Raw genomic sequence first — 22,402 nt, 5'->3', positions numbered from 1 at the left:
CTGACAACAAACATGCACAAAAAAACCCTTTGAAACTTTGAGAGATACAGACTGAATGTAAGAAAGATAAAACTCCACAGCTTTGCTATTTTAAATCTTCACATATTGTTGTCGAGTCAATAATAATCCAACTTTATTATGTTTACATTAATTATGAAACTCCCTCACCTGGAAGTCTGAGTTTTCGGCAGCATGAGTTGCAGTGATGTTTGGTGCGGAAATTTCGAATGGCGTCGTCTCCCAGGTTCGCAGGCCCAAAGATCATATTGTAAGACCTGTCGCATTCACCAAATATGCAAATGACAGAATATTCAAAAAGATTCACTGTAATTCACTCTGTAATTAACTGTTTATATCTTCCTGGTTTCACAAGGTCTTATGCTAAAGGGGGGTCACATGTTAACTCACCCTTTCTCCCCACTCTTAATGACCGACGGATCTGTCAGAATCTCACCGACCCCTGTAGAAATTAAGGTCATATCGTAATCAAGTAGAAACTGCAAATGCAAAAACAGAAATTCAAAAAACACTAGTGGGACCAAATGGAATTTCAATCCCAACCCAGTAACAATCGTACATTGGCACGCTTGCCTGCTAGACTTCAACTGTAAGTGCATCGCTGTAAACACATTTCCTGCTCGTTTTTACAAATTAATTACTGTCTGTAGTAAATTACATCATGCATTTGCTGACCACAGAGTTTAAAAGAATAGTTTACGTAAAAATGATAATTCTCTCATCATTTATGCACCCTTATATCGTCTCAAGCTCATGACTTATTTTCTTCCATGGAACACAAACAAAGATATTTTAAAGGAGATATGATGTCTGGTTGTCCATACAATGCAAGTGAATGGTGACCAAATTTTCAAGCTCCAAAAAGGACATAAAGGTAGCTAAAAGATAATCTATATGACTCCAATTGTTTAATCCATGTCATCTGAAGCGGGATTTTTCTGTGAAAACAGACCAAAATGTAAGTCCTTTTTCACTGTAATTCTTGCCATTCAAGTCTCTAGGCACAATCATGATTTCATGCTCGATTACACTTCCTAGTGCTTGATGCATGCGCACAGTGCTAGATGGTGCTACGAAGTGTAATCGAGTTTGAAATCATGATCGCCAAGGAGACTGCTGTCAAGATTTATAGTGAAAAAGGAGTTATGTCCTCATCCAAAATCAACTGGATTGCTTCAGAAGACATTGATTAAACCACTGGAGTCATATGGATTTATTTTATGCTGCCTTTATGTGCTTTTTGGAGCTTCAATGTTTTTGGTCACCATTTATTTTTGGGTGAACTATTCCTTTACGTTGAATTGAACCTGGAATATTCCTTTAAAAGCAGACTAAGCATGCCATAGCTGCACCTAATGCACTGTAAAAAAATTCCAAAGCACAACATTCATGTTCACTGTTTTCCAGGATGGAGAGTTTAATGTAGAAGATCTACAGACCCTGCAAGTCGAGCACGAGCAGTTCTCCTCGCGTGTATTCATATGTCCAGTGACTGAACGCAAGCATGGTTTCTTCTAGCAGGTTGGTCGGAACGATTTCATCTCCATTGTTGTTATTAAACTTCCGGAATTCTCCGGTGATGCACTCCTCAATCGCAAACCACTGGCCCGCAGAATGACAGTACAGCAAGAAAACCTCCAGAAACCTCCAGAGAGAAAAAACACACTCATATCACTAAACTTGTGTCGTCTGTGGGTGGTCTTACTTTGCTATTTTGGGGACGAAATTGACTCAAGAAGTGAGCTACATGTGACAAAACCTCCTGTTGGTGACGTCAAAGGTAAAAACAATTCATTATAAAGTAAGAAATGTGTTACCTGGGTGAGTATGGGATTGTTTTGGGTCTGATCTGATTGAATGCAAATGTGAGTTTTTGAGCAGCTCTCTGCTGCTGAATTTCCTGTTAAGAACAAAAACACACAAAAGACACATTATATCGAGTCGCAAATAAAGGTCACAGCCACACTGCAAAGTTTTAGGAGTGACAACTGCATTTGCATACAGGACTGAATCCTCTAAAGTATCATTCTGTGTCTATGCACAGAACTTGCAATGGCTGACATAGTGATAACCATAGCAATGTTTTGGCATCTCACTGCTGTAAACAAGCAATATGAATGGCCAGGGCCAACCATAGGGCGGTACAACCGGTGCGGTTGCACCAGGCCCTGCGTCGATTGCACCAACCCATAACTCTTATCACTCTCTGTTTTTCTTTCATTTGGAGTGTGTGTTCGTACCCTGAGACAGAGGTGCAAGACTGTGTCCTCTTTGTAAATGGTTTGCCAGGTGTTGACCACCTCAGGTAGGAAGGATTTGACGATGTACAGGTGTCCAGGTTTCAGAATGTCATATTCTGACCAGGTGCAGAGAACCTTTAAAGCCCGCCGAAGGCCGCCACCCATTTCCTCCTTACTGAGAAACTCAATCTTTGCGCAGAGCCCACGCTGTGCCCACGACGACATGCTGTTATTGATGCTGTTAGGAGAACTTTCCTCCAGATGGTACACAGTCACAGGCTCACCTGCAGAACACACACAAACAGAGAGAACATCCAGTATTACACATGTCTGACGAATTACAAATAAATACAAAACATCAAATTAGGAGTGGGTGGTATGACCAAAATCTTGAATCATTTTATCATGGTAACCGTATATATCACAATATAGTTATTTTTGCAGGAAATTGAAATGATTGAAAAATCACTTTTATTTATAATGGCCATGTGGTAATGCCTTTTTTGGATAACCCGGTAAATTGAATACTTCACCAATTAAAAGTATTCACCAAATGATATTTGGCCATTTAGCGATTGTCGCATCGCCCCGACAACTGCGTTCACGTGGCCGATTAACAGAAGTGTTAACTTTCCATGGTGTCAATTCCAAAATCAACCAATAGGTTTGTGAATGGATAGTCAACACATTCTGTTTTCAAGGTTTTTTCTTTTCAAGTTTAAGCAAATTTAAGTAAACAATGCATAATATAAGTGTTTGTTTCACCCGTTTGTTAAACCCATAAGCAAAATCTCTACAGGTTGACACATTTCTATTGTTGCACAGTATACACCTTCATACCGCCCAGCCTTACAGCAAATAAACAGAGAGCAAAGCGTGATGGAGGAGAGAGATAGAGGGGCAAGAGGGCAGTATTGTGTCTTACCTCTAGGGGGCACTGGGGTAAATGGAATACTCTGAGACAACCGCATCAGGTTATTACGCTCCACCGCTAATACACACGTACACAGACGACACACACAAGGCTGATGTCAGTATACATCACAAGGAGTTGCCATCCCATGTCTGCTTCAAACCCAAACCCTGATGTCTCGTCCAGTTAAAGGAGAGGTTTGAACTCCATCATTACAGTCTGTTTAATGTAGTGAGGCATTATGGGTCGGGTTTGGACCAGAATGTGTTTGTGCTTTCAGGACGTGTTTATAGTGAAAGACAGAAACACTGACCTGAATACTGATAACTCTCCATGGGCTTAAATGGAGAACCAATCGCTGCTCAACAGAAAGACACAGACAGAACCAAGTAAAAATACCGGTAAGCATAAACAACAATAGCAAAATTGCACCACTGGGGTGCAAATAGCATCTGCCTTTATTTTTATTTTTTGTAAGCACAGCAACGCATATAAAGCGCAGCTCTAAAACAGACCAGCAGGGGTCAGACTTACAGTCCTTGCGTGCACCCAGGTGTGTGTGGCGTGCCTTGTACAGACCTGCTGCAGCTGAAACACACACAGACTGCAGTTAAGTTCGGTTCAGTAAGAACTGTGTTTCTGGATCAGTAGAGTGCATTAGATATACGGAACCGTACTCACCGTTTGAGATGTCGTCATCTACACTCCTGAAGAAAGCAAAAGAAAATCAGTCCAAATACCAAAACAAACAAACACACACACACACTGTGTGGATGCATTTACTCACAGTTTGCTGGATTGCACTGATTTACCCTGAAAACCAATGAAAGAAAAAAAACATTACAACAGTAACAGTCTTAAACACTCATGTGTTGGTGTGCGTGTTGCGAGTCTGACTGACCAATAGCAGTGCGACTGACAGATCCTCGTTTCGCGAGATATCCTCAATTGACACGCGATTCCTTTCCGGTTTACTGAGCGCTGCAACACACACACATATACACACACAGAAACAGTTAAAGAGGTTGCTGTTAGACATACTGGCCACATTCACAATGCACCATTTTGGTAAGTGATTTCCGATGCTACATTTAAAAGTTGGTAAAAGTTGTTAGAAGATGCACGAGTGACTTATATCAGATTAAAAAAAATCAGCAAGGGTCAAACTATCATTCTTGCAATTAAAGTTCTCAAGTTATTGGCCAAATGACTTGTAATTCTTTTTATTTACTCATTAAAGCATTTTTTTCCCACTGCATTTGGCACTTGGCAAGTTTCTGGACCCTTGTGATAACCATAGCAATGGTTCGGCATCTCATGGCTGCAAACAGGAAACATGGATAGCAGTCGCTTAACGCGTTCAGTGTAAACTGTTTTTGACCAAACAAACGTTTAAGACCAGAGATGTATTATTGTCTGGCAACCGTTTGTAAACTGCTGTCAACAGAGGCGCCGTGTTTTGTCTACCTGGTGCTTTTAAACAGCCTGCTCTCTGGAGTGTAATGTAAGGGTTACTGCTAGACCACAGGACTGGTGGGGACAAAACTGGTGAGGACATCTGGATTTAATTGCAGTGTGAACAAGGCCTTTATCTTTCATCATGTATAATGTTGCAATGACCCGCACATGTGTAAGGGTTAATGTTTAAAGCAATTGCAATTGTTTCCACTCACTGGACTCGACCAAAGGATTTCTGTCAAAATCGGTGAAACCAGCGTATGAATTTACCATCCGCATGTGACCCTGTGATGCCCCCTACAGCCAGACACACACAGAACATCAGTTTGGGTATGGCACAGCGAGTAAATCTCAGTCAATCAACAACATATAAATTAAATCTTTAAACTAGTTTACAACACTTCTACAATCTCAGATCTACACTGACCATATCTCGACCCTTCCTGGGTGGACTGAATTGCCGCCTGCTGGCGGAAACCTCCTTGGGGAATGACCTCTGACCCTCAGGGTTATCCTTGTGACCTTTAAGAGAAAAATGGCGAAATCAGTCCAAAGGCTATATAAACACAAAACAACAGATAGACAGATAAATCTCATTCATTTATATAAACAGGCTTTGTTCATACTGCATCCAATTCAGGTATTTTGTTCAGACAGTGTTGTCAATATCCAGTGTATTTACATTGGTTGCTATAGTAATGATTTATGTGAAATTACTTCAATTCCGATCTGACTGAAGTACATTTTGAAAAAAATCCGATTTTAATCAGATTTCAAACCACATACTAGTAGTACATATGAATGGTTTGTAAAAATCTGATTTCATTTGTTCTACTATTTGCTGAGTTGAATAAACCAAAATAGTGTTTTTGCTGCCTGTGTGAACAAAGCCATTGAAACCAGTAAATTATACAGCACATCTTAAACTAGTCACCATATTAAACACTTCACTCACATAAACCTTAGTTTATTTAATCATCTCTATAAAAAACCCCAAACAAGCTTTTGACACACCAGCACCAGCCCAGGATTAGTCTCTACCAAAATAACACACGATATGACACAATACCACTTTATTTACTCCCGAGGGGCAATTTAGTAATTTAGGCCTCTTCATATTCCCTCTCAAAAACCACAAACAAATGGGCACGTCACCCGTCTCACCCTCTCTAACACAAACAAGGGCATGCAGATTGCGGGAGGGTCTAGAATCATAGTTAGGATGAGGTTATATCCCTGATCCCCAGCAGGCTGAACTGGGCCAAAACCAAACCTCCAGTCCTCTGTCTGAGTCTCTGCAGCACACGTATGCAGCGCGCATCTCTCGGGAACCGTCTGCCGCTATGCTGGGGCCAATTATCAGCGGCCTGAGGAAGGCCTGGGAGGGGCGCGTTTCTGTCAGGCTGGTCAGCGGCTGCGGGTTCCTCTACCCTAATCTCAGCTTCATCATCATCATCGGTAAATGCGGGATTGACATATCCCTCACACTCCGGCTCACTCACGACCACCACTGGGCAGCCTTCATCACTCTTCCCATAAACACCCTCATCTTCCTTCTCATACTCACCTACGAATGCCCCAAACTCCACGGCGCCGTGTTGCTCTGTCTGTACGGTGTGAGGGGGTGTGTACATTTGTGCACCGCGTGAATGTGTGCTTGGCTGAGAATCCGCAAGCTGCATCGGCGTGCTGACAAAGAACCTGGCCGTGGCGGCCGGAGCACTGATGAGGCTACTGGAACTCATGTCTTCGGGTCGGCCGGCGTTCCCCTCACGCAGTGAATGTCCGCGCAGACGCAGCTGCGGGGACTGCGTGTTAGTGTGCGGTAAGCCGTAGCCCGAGGATCCAGCCTCCGGAATGAACAGAGGGCGTCTCTCTGGGCTCAAAGGAAGCTCTGCCCCTTGACGCAGCATTCTGTCTTCAGCCCTGCCCCCGAACAGTGACTCCGCTATGGTGGCCGCAGGGGGCAGGAAGCCCACGCTGCAGCGCACCAGCGCGCTTGACTTGGAATGTCCTGCCATGTCGGACGGGCCAGGCACCAGGTTCTTGGAGACGCTGAGTTCGCGGGTGATCTGGTTGTGGACTTTGCTGGCCTCTGATGCTCGCTGGGCCGTAAGGGCCTTCAGAGTGTCCACAGTGAGCGCTGAGAGATCCTGCAGGTGCCCAATCTGAGAATCCAGAGTGTGCAAAGATCGCTTGATGAAGTTCACCTTGTTTCCAACCTCTTTCAGCTGAACACACATCGTTTCAACCCTAGAAGCACACACAGTTGAATTCACTCACAAATTATTCTAATTTGATCAGCATCTATTCATGTTATATCATCTATTAATGATAACTTACAGTTCTGTAATGGCTGACCTGATTTGGTATGTATGTTGCAAATAAGCATGTGTATCGTAATGAATTTAACAATTTCAGTTTCTATTCCAATTCCTTAATGGTTCCATTAATGATTCCTTTAGTACTTTTGAGGAAGAAATATTTCGAAATAAAGCAATTCTTATTAGATTCAATTCTTGGACCACTAAAAAGAATGGTCAGACTGTGTGTTTTGCACTGCTGAATAGCTGTGTTGCAGTGCCGGTGAGAAGTAACAGAAAACATAATCAAAGTATACTAGCACGGCAGGGGAATGCATGTTCGAGAGCTGTTAAAGTAACTAAAAGTTTTAAAAATAATCCGGTTTCTGTATTTAAAAAAAAATGGAACTGGTTCTTATTTAGAATCGGTTCCCAATCCTAGTTGCAAAAGATCAAATTAAACTAAACTTAGTCTTAATGCGTCTTTACACAGCCGAATTAAGCCTGCACTGTGCCTGTTCAAAATTCTGTGTTAAGACACAAAAGCCAGATTAAATTAAGCTTACTATGACCCACCTCAATCCATAGTATCAAATGCAGTTCTTATGCTGCTTTGGTTGTGTATATAAAATGCAGCATCAGAGCAGCCTTAAACTTTGTTGTTATGATTGAGCATATATTTCATAATTTAGTTTCATAATTAAAGTATAACTTTATATTTCATTAATTTCACATTTCTTTATTCATAATTTTTTATTTAAAAATGTTCATCTCATAACATTATTTATGCGTTTGTAACTGCTGTGTAAATGCATTTATGCCTGCTCTGAGTAGCATTGCTCTGAACAGTCTGTGTAAATACAACTAAATGCCACTTCAGATGCAGCTTCTGTGCCACCTTTGCAGTGTAAAGATGGCTTTAGCTTCAACTGTTCGCTAATCATCTTATGCATATTTCACACACAAATGGCCAAAATTTATTGAGACACTTAGTGTCATGTAAATGAGATATCCACGAGCAGAAGAACAGTAGTTTTACAAGATCAGTAGTATATTCTGTGTTGTTTTCTGAAATCGTAATCGTAATTTATTACTTCATAGATGGACTGAAATTTGGATCACAAATTCTACAAACATGTTCTGGTCATTTCTAACACGCTCACTGGTCACACCATCTCTTCCTGTTAAAGGGGGCAGTTTTTTGACCAGAAAATTGGTCAAGTGGACCAGACTTAAAACCCTAGTAAAAAGTCAGGCTTTGTGAGACTAAACCAGTTTCTGATGTGGCTCTGAAAGCTCAAGCTGAACTGAGAATTGTGGGTCAGATGTCTGTGTGATTCATCACAAATTTGAGCACATGTTCCAGGATCAAGAATGCTATCAACCGCTGCCTTTGATGTCAGCAGTAAGGTCAGGGCTGTGATTGGCTGTTTACCAAAACATGTTATACATGTGTACATTGTGTTGCATGTCTGTGTTTGGAGGATTCAGACCTGTCTGACGTGAGTCTGATTCTCTCTTCACTCCCAGAGTGAAACTGATCATCTTTCTCATGGAAGTACATCTCCACACACTGCTCTTCAAAATCATGCAGCTTCTTCTGGTCCTCCTCCGTCAGGAAGAGCTCTGCAGAAACATGAAGAAGAATAAAATACTGATGGAGAGTAAGAAAAGGTGAGTGACCACACAAGCACTGGAGGTGAATTACTTGGTCCATATGTGCTGCTGTCCTTCTTCCTCTTCCTGCAGATGGACGACAGGAGAGATGCCACATGACTGAGCAGAATCAGTGGAGGGGGCAGGATGGGCTTATCATGATACGCCATGATGAAATGGTAACGCTGGTATTTCCACACCAGGTTTGATATGGACTTCACCTGCATGTACACATTACTGTTTGGGGAAAAAAATGCACGTTCAGTTACCATGACAACCATCTCAAAGACAACACAGTGGGCAGCAGGGTCACTCACTTAAAAAAGGCGATGAGCAGGTTGACCATCAGTATATACTGAACAAACAGATACACGGCCTGCAGCAGTGGCGTCAACCACACACCTGTCGCACACAGCTCTTTCACAGCATCACTTGAGTTTGCACACACTGCCAGCAAACACACACACATAACACAAGTTAAACAAGCCTGATGCTTCAATACAGTACTTTATAAAATCACTCTAATCTCTGGTTGCAGATATACCCAAAGAAGCAATGCCAAGCACACCAATGCCACGTTAAAAGGTATATGTGGTTATAGCATCCCCAGTCATGAATCAAGGAAAACCAGTTGACCAACTTAACCAATTGGTGAAGCTAAATCCAACTTTATGTTGTCTCATCAGGGCATTGGAGCAATGATACATAACAAGTTTCATGACAGTACGTCAAAGCATTGTCAAGCTTTCTCTTTGGCATCTTTGCAATCAGATTCATTGATGTGTTACATGGGAATGGTCTAAAATATCAACAAGCATTTAATAAATTTTCACCATAATCTCAACTCTTCTGACCCAAATTTAGGAAAATCTGATGAAACCATATAAAACTAGTTAAAAAAAAATGTCAGTATTCAACTAATTTTAAATTGTGAAAAATCTAGTCAGATTGGATGCACCGTTCTCGGCATAATACAAGGAATCAGGAGAACTGGAATAAAAATATATTTGGAAAAAAATTACGAATAATCACATTTCTAGACCACATGGTTCAAGTTGTGAACAGAAATGTACGTCAAACTTCAAAATATTGATGGCACTAGAGGGTTTGGGAGATCTTCCCAGAACTGCCACCAGGAATGTTCAGACCTTCCCAATCAGTGTGACAAATTTCACAAGCTAACAGAACGATACACTAGATGTGTATGCAACTTTGGTGTTTGGCCCAAATAACTCTTTTGAAACATTCCCAACACACAAAGAAAGAAAAAAAGTCAAAAAAACGATTTAGTGAACAGTGAAGTTTGTGCTGATACCGTCAATCTCATACGCGTAGACTTCACCGTACATCATCCAGTACGGCTGGAACACCACATCTTTGGCCAAAGTCCATGAGGGATCCTCGTCTGGGTACAAAATGGCTTTACGAGGAACTCCATAACTCAGCAACACCACAGCCATAATCACCACAATGTAAAACATGTTTGCTACCTGTAGAAAGAAACAAATACACCAGAGTTAGAGAGAACACAGTGTCAAAACACATAGAACATTAACATTGCATTTACAATGGAAGCCATTAAATGCACCTTCCTTGGTTTGTTTCTGTCACTGTGGGTCACATGAGATCTGTCAGAGCTGCAATCGAGCAGCACGTCACAACAGGTCAAAACTAAATCACTTTATTTTCAATGAATCTGCTCTAAGCTTGCAGTGCACAGTTTTTTTTTTTTATTATAATGGAAGCATTTTTGCAAAGACAGATCTCATGTGGCCCACAGGAACAGAAATAAGCCAATGACTGGGCTGTATTTTTATGATCATCTCACCATTTTTCCGATCATCATGACGTACGGTCCCGCCTGCTGATTGACAGCCAGAATATCCAGCAGCCGCACGTACCAGAAAATGATGTTCAAGCAGTACACGATACGACCCGCGATCAACACGTCCCCGTAGCCGAAGCGCAGACCGAAGCCCACGAAGAACATGAGGATGGCCAGGAAGTCAGAGATGTTGAAATAGTCACTGAACCAAACTTTAACCTTCTGACCGATCTTACCACCTTCAGACATGAACATCTACAGAGGAAAGACAAAAATATACAGACTGAACTCACATGACACATTTTATTTAACAAACAATGTGTGTGACTTAATGTACCATTCTCACTGGATATAATATTCCACATTTAAATTTGTTTGCATATCTATACTGTATATATAAAAAATACAGAATTACATAAAAGAGCTCTCAAAAAGACTTTGGACAACATTAAACATCACACTTGTTCTCTGAATGTGGGATTGTAATGATTTCAGAACTCTGACTTTAACTGCAAGTCGATCATCACGGGCAAGGTTTAAACATTTCACGGAAATTTGTTGGAATGCAACAAATTTTGCTCATGGGACAGTCAAATAATTAAACATTTCTGACATACCTTGTTTAAAAAAAAACAAATGAACAAACACACACATACCTCTCGTATCTTCTCTACGGCTAATGTAAAGATGTAGAGAATGACGATCCATTCCTGAGGAGAAGGTAGCAGCTCCATTCTCACCAACACCACATATGAATACAGCATCAGAAAACCTATATAAAACAGCTACAACACACAAAAACACATACACACTTAAACATCTTCAAAAATGACAACTCTTGAGCATATATAGAGCATCATAAGGAGTTCCTAACTTCTCATAATGGCTCATAATTAAGGAGACTCTGTAGTTATGTAATGAATAAAGTACAGCGAGTCTTGCAGAGTTGCATAGTAAACCCCAGCTGAGGGGTCTTGGATCACACAGAAGAGCTATATTTTGTGGTAATGATGATTGGCTGATGGTACAATATCCTGCTTATTACATGGCTACTGGGCAAAAAAAATGAATAAATAAATGGACATGAAATATTGATTGTGTAAATGACTTTATTATATGATAAGTAAGTGTATGGTATGGAGTTAATTTGACACTTTAATGTCATTATGATATATTATACAAAAATATTAGACTGAAGAATTATGCCACTGACCAATCACAATCAAGTATTATAAATAGACGTGTAATAATCGGGGTCCAAGTATCAAGTACTTAAATACTTACAGTATGTCCTACCAAACATCTTTAATAATTCATCAACAAATTCACCTAAACATCCCTCAGCTTACCTGAGAGACAATGGATGAATAATCAACCCCTGCTACACACACACATCACATTAACATACAGACACACACATAGTGTTGAGTCAGGTCTGGTAGAAATGTCACTAGTGAACGTTCTGTAGAGTTCTGTGATGTTTATCTGTGTGTGTGATGTGAATCTCACAGGTGTAACGCAGTGAGTTTATGCAGGGAAGTGTCTCTGATATTATCATCATGGGAACACCAATGCAGAACACTTAACAGTCTTGGAAATCAACCTAAGGCCGCACACACACACACAAAGCGTGAGAAAGTAGCAATACGTACCGTGTTAAACCAGAACTTGACGATAGGAGCATGGTAAAAAGCGTAGAATTTGCGTGTGATGGGTAATCGACGAGACCGAACGTGGACCTCTGATTCACTTTTTATTTCTGCATTTTCGTTCATACGAACTTCCTTAAACACATCCTAACACACACACACACACACACACACACACACACACACACACACACACACACACAGAGGATGGTAAATTCAGTGAAATTCTGTAAAAATGTATAAATGTTATTGTGTAAGAACACTTAATGCTGGCTGCGCAACAGAAATGATTTAAAGATTTACAGTTTTCTAAGTAACAAATGCTAGTGTACTAAAAACATGATCCCAGAATACTGGCTCAGCTCAGTAAAGGCACGTTATAACATTTAAACCATGCTAAATATTTTATCGGTGTCATTTGATTTTTGTATTTTTACCATCTGTATGTCATCAGGGTTCTGGAGGTTGTGTTCACTGTCCTCCATACTCTGATGGGCATCTTGTGACTGGGGAATATGTGACATCTCTGCTTTGGTCTTGTACTCCAACAGAAGGATTGCCGGCGGAACAAGGATACTCAAAATCACCTTATAAAACACAAATGTACACAAAAACAAATAAATGCATTTACAATGGCTTATCCCAATACAAAATATCTAGAGAGAAGGGTGGCTGATATAATACTGATAAATAGAGATGTATTAACAAAGAAAATGTGTGAATAAAATAAAATTTACACAGAATATACTCAAAATATCCAAAAATATTTGGAATTACACGTTATCCATTGAGCTTTTCTGTGAGTAGATTTTGGAAACTGAAACAAAGGAGAGTTAATATAAATAGGCCAATCAGACAGTTTTCAGCCAATGATCGATATAGTATATCAGTTTATCACTATTTACAGTCGAAACTTAGGCTGAAAACTCGTGCGATGGCTGTACCTTATACCAGGAGTTTTTCCGCATGTTTAATCGTCCCATCCACATGTCGGACAGCAGCATCTGTGTACAAGTGTGAGCCACGAAGGGACGGAGCCGTGATGACACGGCCAGTTTCAGACAGGTGGAGTTACTCCAGTTCTTGAGTTCGTATGTCAGCAGCTTCATGGCCATCGTCTCATCCTGCCTGAACGACTGATCCAACAAATCCACAGCCAATGTGCCAAACTCACTAACACAAAATATACAAGTATTTAATTCCAACACATCAAACTGACTTCCTCACAAAACATAGTAAAGACACCATTCTACCCCTATCTAAAACATTTTACATTTGGTTCTGCCTCACTTTGAGACTCGCCTTTAGACACACTTCAGGGTTGCTGCTGAGTTTTTAAAATCAAATGTAAGACCTTTTTCAAGACCTGAACAAATAAAATGAATACTGTATACCAATACTAAAATAAACCCACACAATCTCAAAATAAATCATGTATCACAGACTCTTACTTAAGGGATATAAAATGTGCACTTCTACACTACTAATAATCTACAATGTATTACAATATAAACAATTAAAAGTAAACATTGTCATATTTCATCAACAGCTGATCTTTAGTGATAGTTTCATAAATTTCCGATATGGCTTAATCATTGTGAACTGCTCTGCAACACACACAATCCCCCGCGTGCATGAAGAAAATACAACAGTGCTGTGTTTTCACTTTGACAGATGTAGCGCATTAATTTTTTAATTAAATCGTATTCTTTTGATGTTTGATAATCACATTAGGTCATATCACGATTCCTGTCTTCCCGCCCCCAAATTTTAGACCTCTTTAAATAAAAATTAAGACTTCTGTTTTATTTAAAATATTTAAGACTTTTTATGACCTTAAATTTTGGAAAACTGAATTTAAGACATTTTAAGACTAAGGATTTGCGAGAACCCTGCGCTTCAGACTCGCTCTGAGCCTCTGCCTCGGACTCGCTCTGAGCATCTGCCTCGGACTCGCTCTGAGCCTCTGCCTCGGACTCGCTCTGAGCCTCTGCCTCGGACTCGCTTTGAGCCTCTGCCTCGGACTCGCTTTGAGCATCTGCCTCGGACTCGCTTTGAGTCTTTGCCTGGACTCGCTTTGAGCCTCTGCCTCGGACTCGCTTTGAGCCTCTGCCTCGGACTCGCTTTGAGCCTCTGCCTCGGACTCGCTTTGAGCCTCTGCCTCGGACACGCTTTGAGCCTCTGCCTCGGACACGCTTTGAGCCTCTGCCTCGGACACGCTTTGAGCATCTGCCTCGGACTCGCTTTGAGTCTTTGCCTGGACTCGCTTTGAGCCTCTGCCTCGGACACGCTTTGAGCCTCTGCCTCGGACACGCTTTGAGCCTCTGCCTCGGACACGCTTTGAGCCTCTGCCTCGGACACGCTTTGAGTCTCTGCTTCAGACTAGAATAGAGTTCCTGCCTCGGACTCGCTTTGAGCCTCTGCCTCGGACTCGCTTTGAGTCTCTGCTTCAGACTAGAATAGAGTTCCTGCCTCGGACTCGCTTTGAGTCTTTGCCCTGGACTTGCTTTGAGTCTCTGCTTCGGAGTCGAATTGAGTTCCTGGCTCGGACTCGCTTTGAGTCCCCCCTCCATCCCCAAGCAGACAGCCGCGGCTGCTCCCCTGGTGGATGGCAGCAGCGAGGACTCCTCGACAGCGCATCCCTCCTCCCTCCCCCTGGCAGATGGCAGTGGTGAGGACTCCTCGACAGCGCATCTCTCTTCCCTCCCCCTGGCAGATGGCAGTGGCGAGGACTCCTCAACAGCGCATCCCTCCTCCCTCCCGGGTTTCGGCACCACTGTAACAGTATAAGGATGGGCAAGGAGGAGGTAGGAACTGGCTGAAAAATAAACATAAACTTTAATGGTAAATTTAAAACCAACATAAACAAACGTGCAGTGCGGCCGCATGCGTCTCTCTTTCTCTCCAACCGGCGTCTCTGGCGCCCCTTTATCTCGCTCTCCCGCTGATCAGCTGATACAGCGTCGGCCATCACAGCCTGGCCATGCCCTCCTCCTTGTCACACTGATTAAGCCTCGCTTTGAGTTTCTGAATCAGACTCGCTTTGAGTTTCTGATTCAGACTCGCTTTGAGTTTCTGATTCAGACTCGCTTTGAGTCTCTGATATAGACTTTAAATATCTGATTCAGAGTCACTTTGCGACTCTGATTCAGACTCACTTAGAATACTCTTTCAGCTCCTCTGAGGTATCGTCCACTACATCGCTCTTCTTGGACTCGTAGCCCATCGAGCGCATCAGCTTGCAGGCCACCAGCGCTTTGGCCATCGACTCCTCTCCATGCTGCCAGAAGAACAAAGACATCTTCTGCCTCTTCATCAGCACAGCCCACACTAGCAACTCGTTAAAGGGATATGGGAAACGACGCATTTCTGGGTCGTCGATGTCCACTACTTCCTCTTTACTTTTCTTCTTCTGCTGCTCAGCAGCTGAATCCAACTAAGGAAGAAGAGCAAGAACATGAAGATTAAAGTAGCAGGTAAGCAGAAATGACAGATGTTCAAACACTGTGAAGACGGTTTACCTTCGGTTTGTAGGGCTGTGCGGTCTTAATGAAGTGATTGTGTCTTGTTTTCTCTTTCTTGTCAGCTTGAATGCTGAAGGACTCATGAGAGCTACTGGCTGTGTGTCGCCCTGACCTCTATCAGAGACAGCCAGACACCATTAGATCTTTAATTATGGGTCAGAATACATGTATTACTTTTTTATAAAAAAAAAAAAAAGTAGCTTTTCATCAAATCTTTCTTTACCCGACTGTTTCCATGGAGATTGTTGTAGATTATCCGGAAGCGTTTTCGTGTGTAGTTGCACCTGTATGTTCCACCCATGAGATACTCAATAACCAACCCAACATCAATCAGTGTGATTTTATAGTTGGGTGGGAGGTTACCCTATAAATAATAATAATAAATAAAAACTAAGCAGAAAATTGAAGCAGAAAACTATTTGATCAATTGTTTCAATTTACAGTTTTTCTTAGTCTGGCAGGATTACCTGTTTTACATCTCTCACCAGGTGATAAAGAGTTGGATTTGTTGGCGTTTGTTTCTGTAAGAGGATCAAAGTTTAGACTTTCAGATTTTACCATTCAATTATATTCAGTTTACAAGTCAAGTGTGTGTGAGAGTGTGCATGTACCGTGTTGTACAGCTCCTCCAATCTTGTAATTGTGAGGAATCGATGCATACTGACTCCGTTCTCTATAAGCAGTTTAACAAACTCGACACGGTCCATAACCAACGCATCCAACATTGCCTGCTCGAGAGAACCCACCTACACACACATTCATATTGCAATTATTTTGACAAATACTGCGACAGTATGGCTGCTGCTGATATATCAAAGCTTAAAGAACATAAAGGCATAAAATCACATTAAAACAGTAGTTCTCATGTTGAACAGAGTATGCCAAAACTACAAACTAGCATGCTACGTCTTTCGTATCCAAATTTATGCATGTGTAGCCCTCTATCTATGATGGTAATACCATGGTAATTTGATAAATATATTGGTACAGAACAATTACATATTAATGTACCATGTTATTGACATGCCCACAAAACCATGTTCTTTGTACCTTGATACTTTTTTTATACTTTTTTTGTTAGTGTATCAAAATGTTTTTGACATGTCATTAGTCATTGGTGTGACCTCTGCTTGGTCATTGTGTTTACTACAAACACTAAAAAATTGTTTCTCTCATTGTTCTACAGAGGTGACAAAGTTTCTGACAATGTTTATTTACACACAAACACATGGTCACGAACCAGCAACTGTTGTCCGTAAACAAACACGTGATCTTTAGCGATGTCCACCCTGTCCCATGCCAGCGTCAGGACCAGTTGATCAAAGGCCGATGCATTTGTACCTGTGAACACAACACACACAGAGATGCTTATCTCACAGGAGGGTGTGTTTATTGGTGCTTTGTCCCGAGGGAAAAGATGTTCACGAGACAACAGCCCCATTACAGATTCATTCCTGCAGCACTTTAGAACTTGACAGCATGACAATGAGAATAAATGATGGTCTAACAAGAATGAGATCAACATGGTTTATTTAGAAAGAGTTTAGACTTTCATAGTCATTCTGACATGGAGGTAAATGTTTGAGCATCTAAACTTGTTTAATCTACTGAAAGACCCAGAGCAGGATTCAACCTGTTTCATTTATTGCTGAGAGTGTATTTGTGTGTGTGGTTATATTTAGCTGTAGTCTGGGGACAAATTTGTCCTCAAAAGTGAGCCAGATCTGACAATACCTCCTTTTGTAGGCATTCAGGAATGTCCTCACAGGTAAAAATGATTCACAAATAGAGTAACTAATGTGTTTAGGTTGTCTTTTCGAGGTTGGGTCAGGATTTGAGTTTGGGCTCATCGTTATCATTATAATTAGCTTTATATAAAAACAATAGAAGTCTGGTATAGTTAAGTTTAATTTAGTTAAGTAAATGTGTGTCACACACTTGTTTCTTTCATTTACTAAACAGATGAGAAAACCTCCATTACAGAGAAAAATACAAACACAATTACTCACACACAGTCAACACACTGACCTTTGAGAAGAGCTTTTAGAATTGCCACATCGATGTCCTGATGATCCTCAGAGCCCACAGGAAACACGGTTATCTGTCATACACACACAGGTTATTAGTTCATGACACTTTCACATCTAAAACACTGTTGTGATCTGAAGTTTTGCCATGTTTCAATAAAAAATGAGACATTATTAATAATCTTATGGATGTGTGTGTTGTATTGATTGTTGTTGTGTGTATTTATTTACCAGTTCTTTACTCTTCATGCATTCCATTAGTGTTTGAAAGAGGTGCAGTGCGTCACTCTGACTGAAGTTAAAGGTTTTCTTGATTGTAGAGATGATTTCGGCCTCAACACCATCAGGCAACGCACTACACACACACAAATGTACACATTTCAGTCTATAAAACAAATGCCTTTTCCATTTTGAGACTCTGATTTTGTAAGTAATTTTTGTATGATTTTTAACATTCTATTAGATAAAGAATGTCTTAAGTGTTAATAAATTGCACTGTGCAATTTGATGATAAATTAACAAAAAAAATGTACACTTTACAATGAGGTTCCATTCGTTAACATTAGTTAATGCATTAGGTATCATGAACTAACAATGAACAATATATATTTTTTACAGCATTTATTAATCTTTGTTAGTGTAAGTTCATAAAAATACAATTGCTCATTGTTAGTTCATAGTGCATTAACTAATGTTAACAAATACAACCTTTGATTGTAACAATGTACTAGTATACAGTGTGTTGAAATTTTCAATAACCAATGGCTTCCTACACAAAACTGACATTTGAAGAGCTTTTCCAACTGGCAAACAAAGCAAAACATAAGGTAGCATAAGTGGGATAAACAAGACTTTTCCTAGCAGTGTTCACTTCCTAGAAGAATGATGTCATTTTGAAATAATTATTTGATTCATGCAACAGTGCATTATTTTAATAAGGGGGAATATGCAATTGTAACGGTTTACGCATAGCCTGGGGACACAACTTTCAAGCCTGTTTCAAAAATGTATTATGTCAAGCTAAATATAACATAGACACACACACACACACACACACACTTATATATTTGATATACATAGAAAGAATATAACACTAGATTTCCTTATATTTGTTTTTAATCAAAAAGTGCATATTTGCAAGGTGAAGCTGAAAAACATGGGATGTGGTCAAGCCAAAATCTGCTTCCTCATGATGAAAGAAAAAAAACATTTGAAACAATTCAGTGGATTTTTGTTGATGTATTCAGAAAGTAAAAGTCGGCATCTGCTATTCATAGATAAAAAAATGCTATTTACATACATGTGGTAAATGCAAGAGTACGCTGGCTACATGCAAGGTGCTTGTTAAGTAGAATGACCCATAAACTGACTCAAACGCACACATTGTGTTGTGTTGTGTTGTATACATGTATGTGTTTCATACCAGTCCGGCTCTGTCTGTTTGTGGACATATGCCAGTATATCTGCTGCACGACCCGTCCCCTCACACACCACCACAGGCACAGGTGGTCTCTCCTGCAGATACTCCAACACTGTCAGGATCACATTCGGACCACCTTCGAAAATCAGCGCCACCACAGGAACACCCTGACCAATACCTTCACATAAACACAAACACACTTTATTTATTTTGTGTACAAATATAAATTGAACCTACATAGGAATTACTATACAAGACGAAAATGTTAATTAAAAGAAAAATAACGTCATTATAAAGAATGCGTTGGGGTGACCAAACTTTTCACTGCTTCATAATAACAGTGATTGCAAGATAATAACTGTCGTTTGAGTCAAACTGTTTGGGATTGAAAAGTGTGCGTTGCCTCACGTGCGTGAATCCTCTGCAGGTTAATGTGTTTCTCCAGCTCTCTCCTGAGTTTGACTTCTGCTCCATATTTCCCGACCGTTCCATCATCCACCAGGATAAAATGAGAGTGGAAGTTATTCAGCACATTCAGTTTACTGAGGGGATTCAACAAAGTCTGATACGGCGCTACAACCTGCACACACACACACACACACACACACACACACAGAGGAAGACAAGTTAGTAGGCACACAAAGCGAAGAGGACTGTGTTTGTGTTTACCTCTTAATTTTTGGGGGAAAAAAGGGTTAATAAATGGGCCAAATGTGTGTGAGACAATGTGATATAAATAAATCTCACATCTCTTCCGATGAGGTCGTTCCTGTTTTCAATCACTCCCCAGGGTGTGATTCCCAGTGTGCAGATTTTCCGCGCCGATCGTGACAGGTGCTCTTTCAGCGCGTTGCCCACATGTTTGGCCACACCTGAAAGCAGTGGAAAACACCTGCAGTCAGTGGTTTACAGACGCCTGTGACGTGCACTAGTTGGTCACGGCCTCACGACTGTAACATGTGTGTTCAGCAGCATGTGTGTGAGTGTGTGTGTTAACACTAATAAAGTGCATTGGCCTGATCTTTTCACTCAAATGACTGTCATTATAGTGCTTGAGGTAATCCTGTAACTGCAGCTCAGAACACACACACACACACACACACACACACACAGTTTAGCTGAGTGTGCTGTCTGTACAGCAGGTAACACGTATGCATGTCGCCATCTATGGCCATGATGTCCCATTAATGTGTGTGTGTGTTTTGAGTTAGTCTATTGACATTGTAATTAGCTTTATATAAAAACAATAGAAACAATATACACTCACTGAGCACTTTATTAGGTACACCTTTACATCTACTTATTCATGCGATAATCTAATCAGCCAATCGTATGGCAGCAGTGCAATGCATAAAATCATGCAGATACGGATCAGGAGCTTCAGTTAATGTTCACATCAACCATCAGAATGGGCAAAAAATGTGATCTAAGTGATTTAGACTGTGGCATGATTGTTGGTGCCAGATGGGCTGGTTTGAGTATTTCTGTAACTGCTGATCTCCTGGGATTTTCACACACAACAGTAGCTAGAGTTTACACAGAATGGTGCCAAAAAAAAAAAAACATCCAGCGAGCGGCAGTTCTGTGGACAAAAATGCCTTGTTGATGAGAGAGGTCAATGGAGAATGGCCTCGAGAATGGTTCGAGCTGACAGAAAGGCTACGGTAACTCAGATAACCGCTCTGTACAATTGTGATGAGCAAAATAGCATCTCAGAATGCACACGAACTTTGAGGCGGATGGGCTACAACAGCAGATGACCACATCGGGCACTTTATTAGGACCATAGTATTCCTAATAAATCCTCTTCCTCATTTATTCTCATTTAAATAGCTAAATAACATGTCTGTGTGTATGTATGTTTATGTTTATGTGTGTGTGACCTGTATTCACTCCTCCGGTCAGTATCCAGGCCCCTGTGGTAACAGCAGCTTTGATGAGTCCTTTGCCCATCGCATGTTTGATTCGAGGGTGCAGGTCAAAGTTTTGAACTCCTCCATGGACGCTGATGACGATCTTCGGCAGCTCCATCTGCCATTCCTTCAACATGAGCCGAAGAATCGCTTCTGGACGAGAGTCGTATGAGAGGCGCACATACTGCAGGGACGAGACCATGACATCACTTACATCAGTCTATCACAATACTCCATGAGCCACAGTATTAATCTGTTCAATACAGCTTCAAAATCTACACAATTGCTGGGCGATCAGTTTTGATAAAGTCAGGTGCTTCAAGACATGATCTTGAACTAACAATTATTCAAAGTAATTATTTAAAAATGTAATCATACATTTTTTTTTTTATTACTTAATGATATTTAAATAAATATTTATGTTAGTTATTGTATATAAAATTATATATAATTAAATATAGTTGCACTGATTATAGAAATAAAATTAGAAAATGTAAAAGACTAATTTAAAAAATGTATATGAAAAAATCCTGCTGTTGAGCAGTCTCAATGAACACCAATGTACACAACAGAGTATTGGCCCCATTAGCCCATACAGATTACGGATCTGTGAAAGGCCAGTCATACAACTTGATGCACAGTATCTAAAACTGTTCCACATACTACTGTTCTTATAAAAAAATAGGCAGCATACAGTGCATACTAAGCAGTATGTAGTACACTAGTGTTCCATTTCATTGTGTTTGTGCACGTTATTGTGTGTTTGAACCTTGGCTCTATATGAATGGGATCCGCCCTGGAAGTTGATGACTCCATATGCATCAGTGGGACTTTCCTCTGTATGTTTCTCCACAGACCACTGCTCCAGATCTGAAAGCCCCCCATCCGTCAGCCGCACGTCTGAGTATTTCATCGCCAGTGTGGCAGTGAAGCCGACGTGCTGACGAACCAAACGGCCGCAGCAGCATCTACACAAACACACACAAAAGAGTTCACATCACTGTGGGAGGGTGGGGGGGGGGGGTCGAGCACCAGCTTGTGAATGGAGAGCGAGATCGGGAGATGAGAACGGTGAGGGTCATCCCCTGTCATTGATTGTCTCTAACAGCTGTTTGTCATTGCAGTGAGAGTGGAGACGGATTTAAGAATGAACCAGATGCCAGTGTGGAAGAGAGAGCTACACACACACACACACCCAGAGACTGTGATGGTTTTGAGTCCGCTGAAAAGCGAGTTTTGAGTTGTTAAAAAATTTAAAATATACCTTTGAGTTAGATTTCGTCATCTCCCGCTTCCTCCTTTGTTGAAGAGCTACAAACTTTGTGACAATCACAAAACTGCAAAACACTCTTATCTAAACTGTCCATGTTTGATGTGTGTGACACTCACCGCACAAGCTGCTGGCAGATTTGGCATCCTGGGAGGCATCTGCAAAACAACAACAACAACATGTTTG

The 22,402-nt window shown here is 40.9% G+C and overlaps 1 protein-coding gene across 4 annotated transcripts in view; it reads right to left on the bottom strand.

The window, feature by feature from the left end:
- LOC127417430 (transient receptor potential cation channel subfamily M member 7-like) overlaps positions 1-22,402 on the bottom strand; it is a 45,905-nt gene that overhangs the window by 3,297 nt on the left and 20,206 nt on the right. For 2 of the 4 annotated variants that reach the window (XM_051657486.1, XM_051657488.1), the window contains exons 3-39: positions 22,336-22,374; positions 21,716-21,914; positions 20,917-21,130; positions 19,781-19,905; positions 19,442-19,613; positions 19,037-19,211; positions 17,845-17,968; positions 17,615-17,687; positions 16,827-16,927; positions 16,198-16,332; positions 16,054-16,107; positions 15,810-15,950; positions 15,584-15,700; positions 15,221-15,498; positions 13,007-13,235; positions 12,500-12,649; positions 12,066-12,209; positions 11,070-11,198; positions 10,417-10,668; positions 9,904-10,078; positions 8,906-9,035; positions 8,641-8,825; positions 8,426-8,558; positions 6,197-6,882; positions 5,057-5,151; positions 4,845-4,926; positions 4,073-4,152; positions 3,959-3,984; positions 3,853-3,878; positions 3,706-3,759; positions 3,485-3,529; positions 3,184-3,249; positions 2,259-2,542; positions 1,836-1,918; positions 1,458-1,663; positions 409-460; positions 169-275 (exon numbers count right to left, since the gene is read on the bottom strand). In XM_051657486.1, coding sequence (XP_051513446.1) covers positions 169-275; positions 409-460; positions 1,458-1,663; positions 1,836-1,918; positions 2,259-2,542; positions 3,184-3,249; positions 3,485-3,529; positions 3,706-3,759; positions 3,853-3,878; positions 3,959-3,984; positions 4,073-4,152; positions 4,845-4,926; positions 5,057-5,151; positions 6,197-6,882; positions 8,426-8,558; positions 8,641-8,825; positions 8,906-9,035; positions 9,904-10,078; positions 10,417-10,668; positions 11,070-11,198; positions 12,066-12,209; positions 12,500-12,649; positions 13,007-13,235; positions 15,221-15,498; positions 15,584-15,700; positions 15,810-15,950; positions 16,054-16,107; positions 16,198-16,332; positions 16,827-16,927; positions 17,615-17,687; positions 17,845-17,968; positions 19,037-19,211; positions 19,442-19,613; positions 19,781-19,905; positions 20,917-21,130; positions 21,716-21,914; positions 22,336-22,374 — 5,366 coding nt within the window. Of the gene's footprint in view, positions 1-168; positions 276-408; positions 461-1,457; positions 1,664-1,835; positions 1,919-2,258; positions 2,543-3,183; positions 3,250-3,484; positions 3,530-3,705; positions 3,760-3,852; positions 3,879-3,958; positions 3,985-4,072; positions 4,153-4,844; positions 4,927-5,056; positions 5,152-6,196; positions 6,883-8,425; positions 8,559-8,640; positions 8,826-8,905; positions 9,036-9,903; positions 10,079-10,416; positions 10,669-11,069; positions 11,199-12,065; positions 12,210-12,499; positions 12,650-13,006; positions 13,236-15,220; positions 15,499-15,583; positions 15,701-15,809; positions 15,977-16,053; positions 16,108-16,197; positions 16,333-16,826; positions 16,928-17,614; positions 17,688-17,844; positions 17,969-19,036; positions 19,212-19,441; positions 19,614-19,780; positions 19,906-20,916; positions 21,131-21,715; positions 21,915-22,335; positions 22,375-22,402 lie in introns of those variants that run through there. The other 2 variants (XM_051657487.1, XR_007893275.1) reach the window with 2 other exon arrangements.

The sequence above is a fragment of the Myxocyprinus asiaticus genome, chromosome 26 (genome assembly GCF_019703515.2).
Source record: "Myxocyprinus asiaticus isolate MX2 ecotype Aquarium Trade chromosome 26, UBuf_Myxa_2, whole genome shotgun sequence".
In the NCBI taxonomy this organism is placed as follows: Eukaryota; Metazoa; Chordata; class Actinopteri; order Cypriniformes; family Catostomidae; genus Myxocyprinus; species Myxocyprinus asiaticus.
Note: the sequence above shows the minus strand (reverse complement) of the source record. Positions and strands in the feature narration are given on the sequence as shown.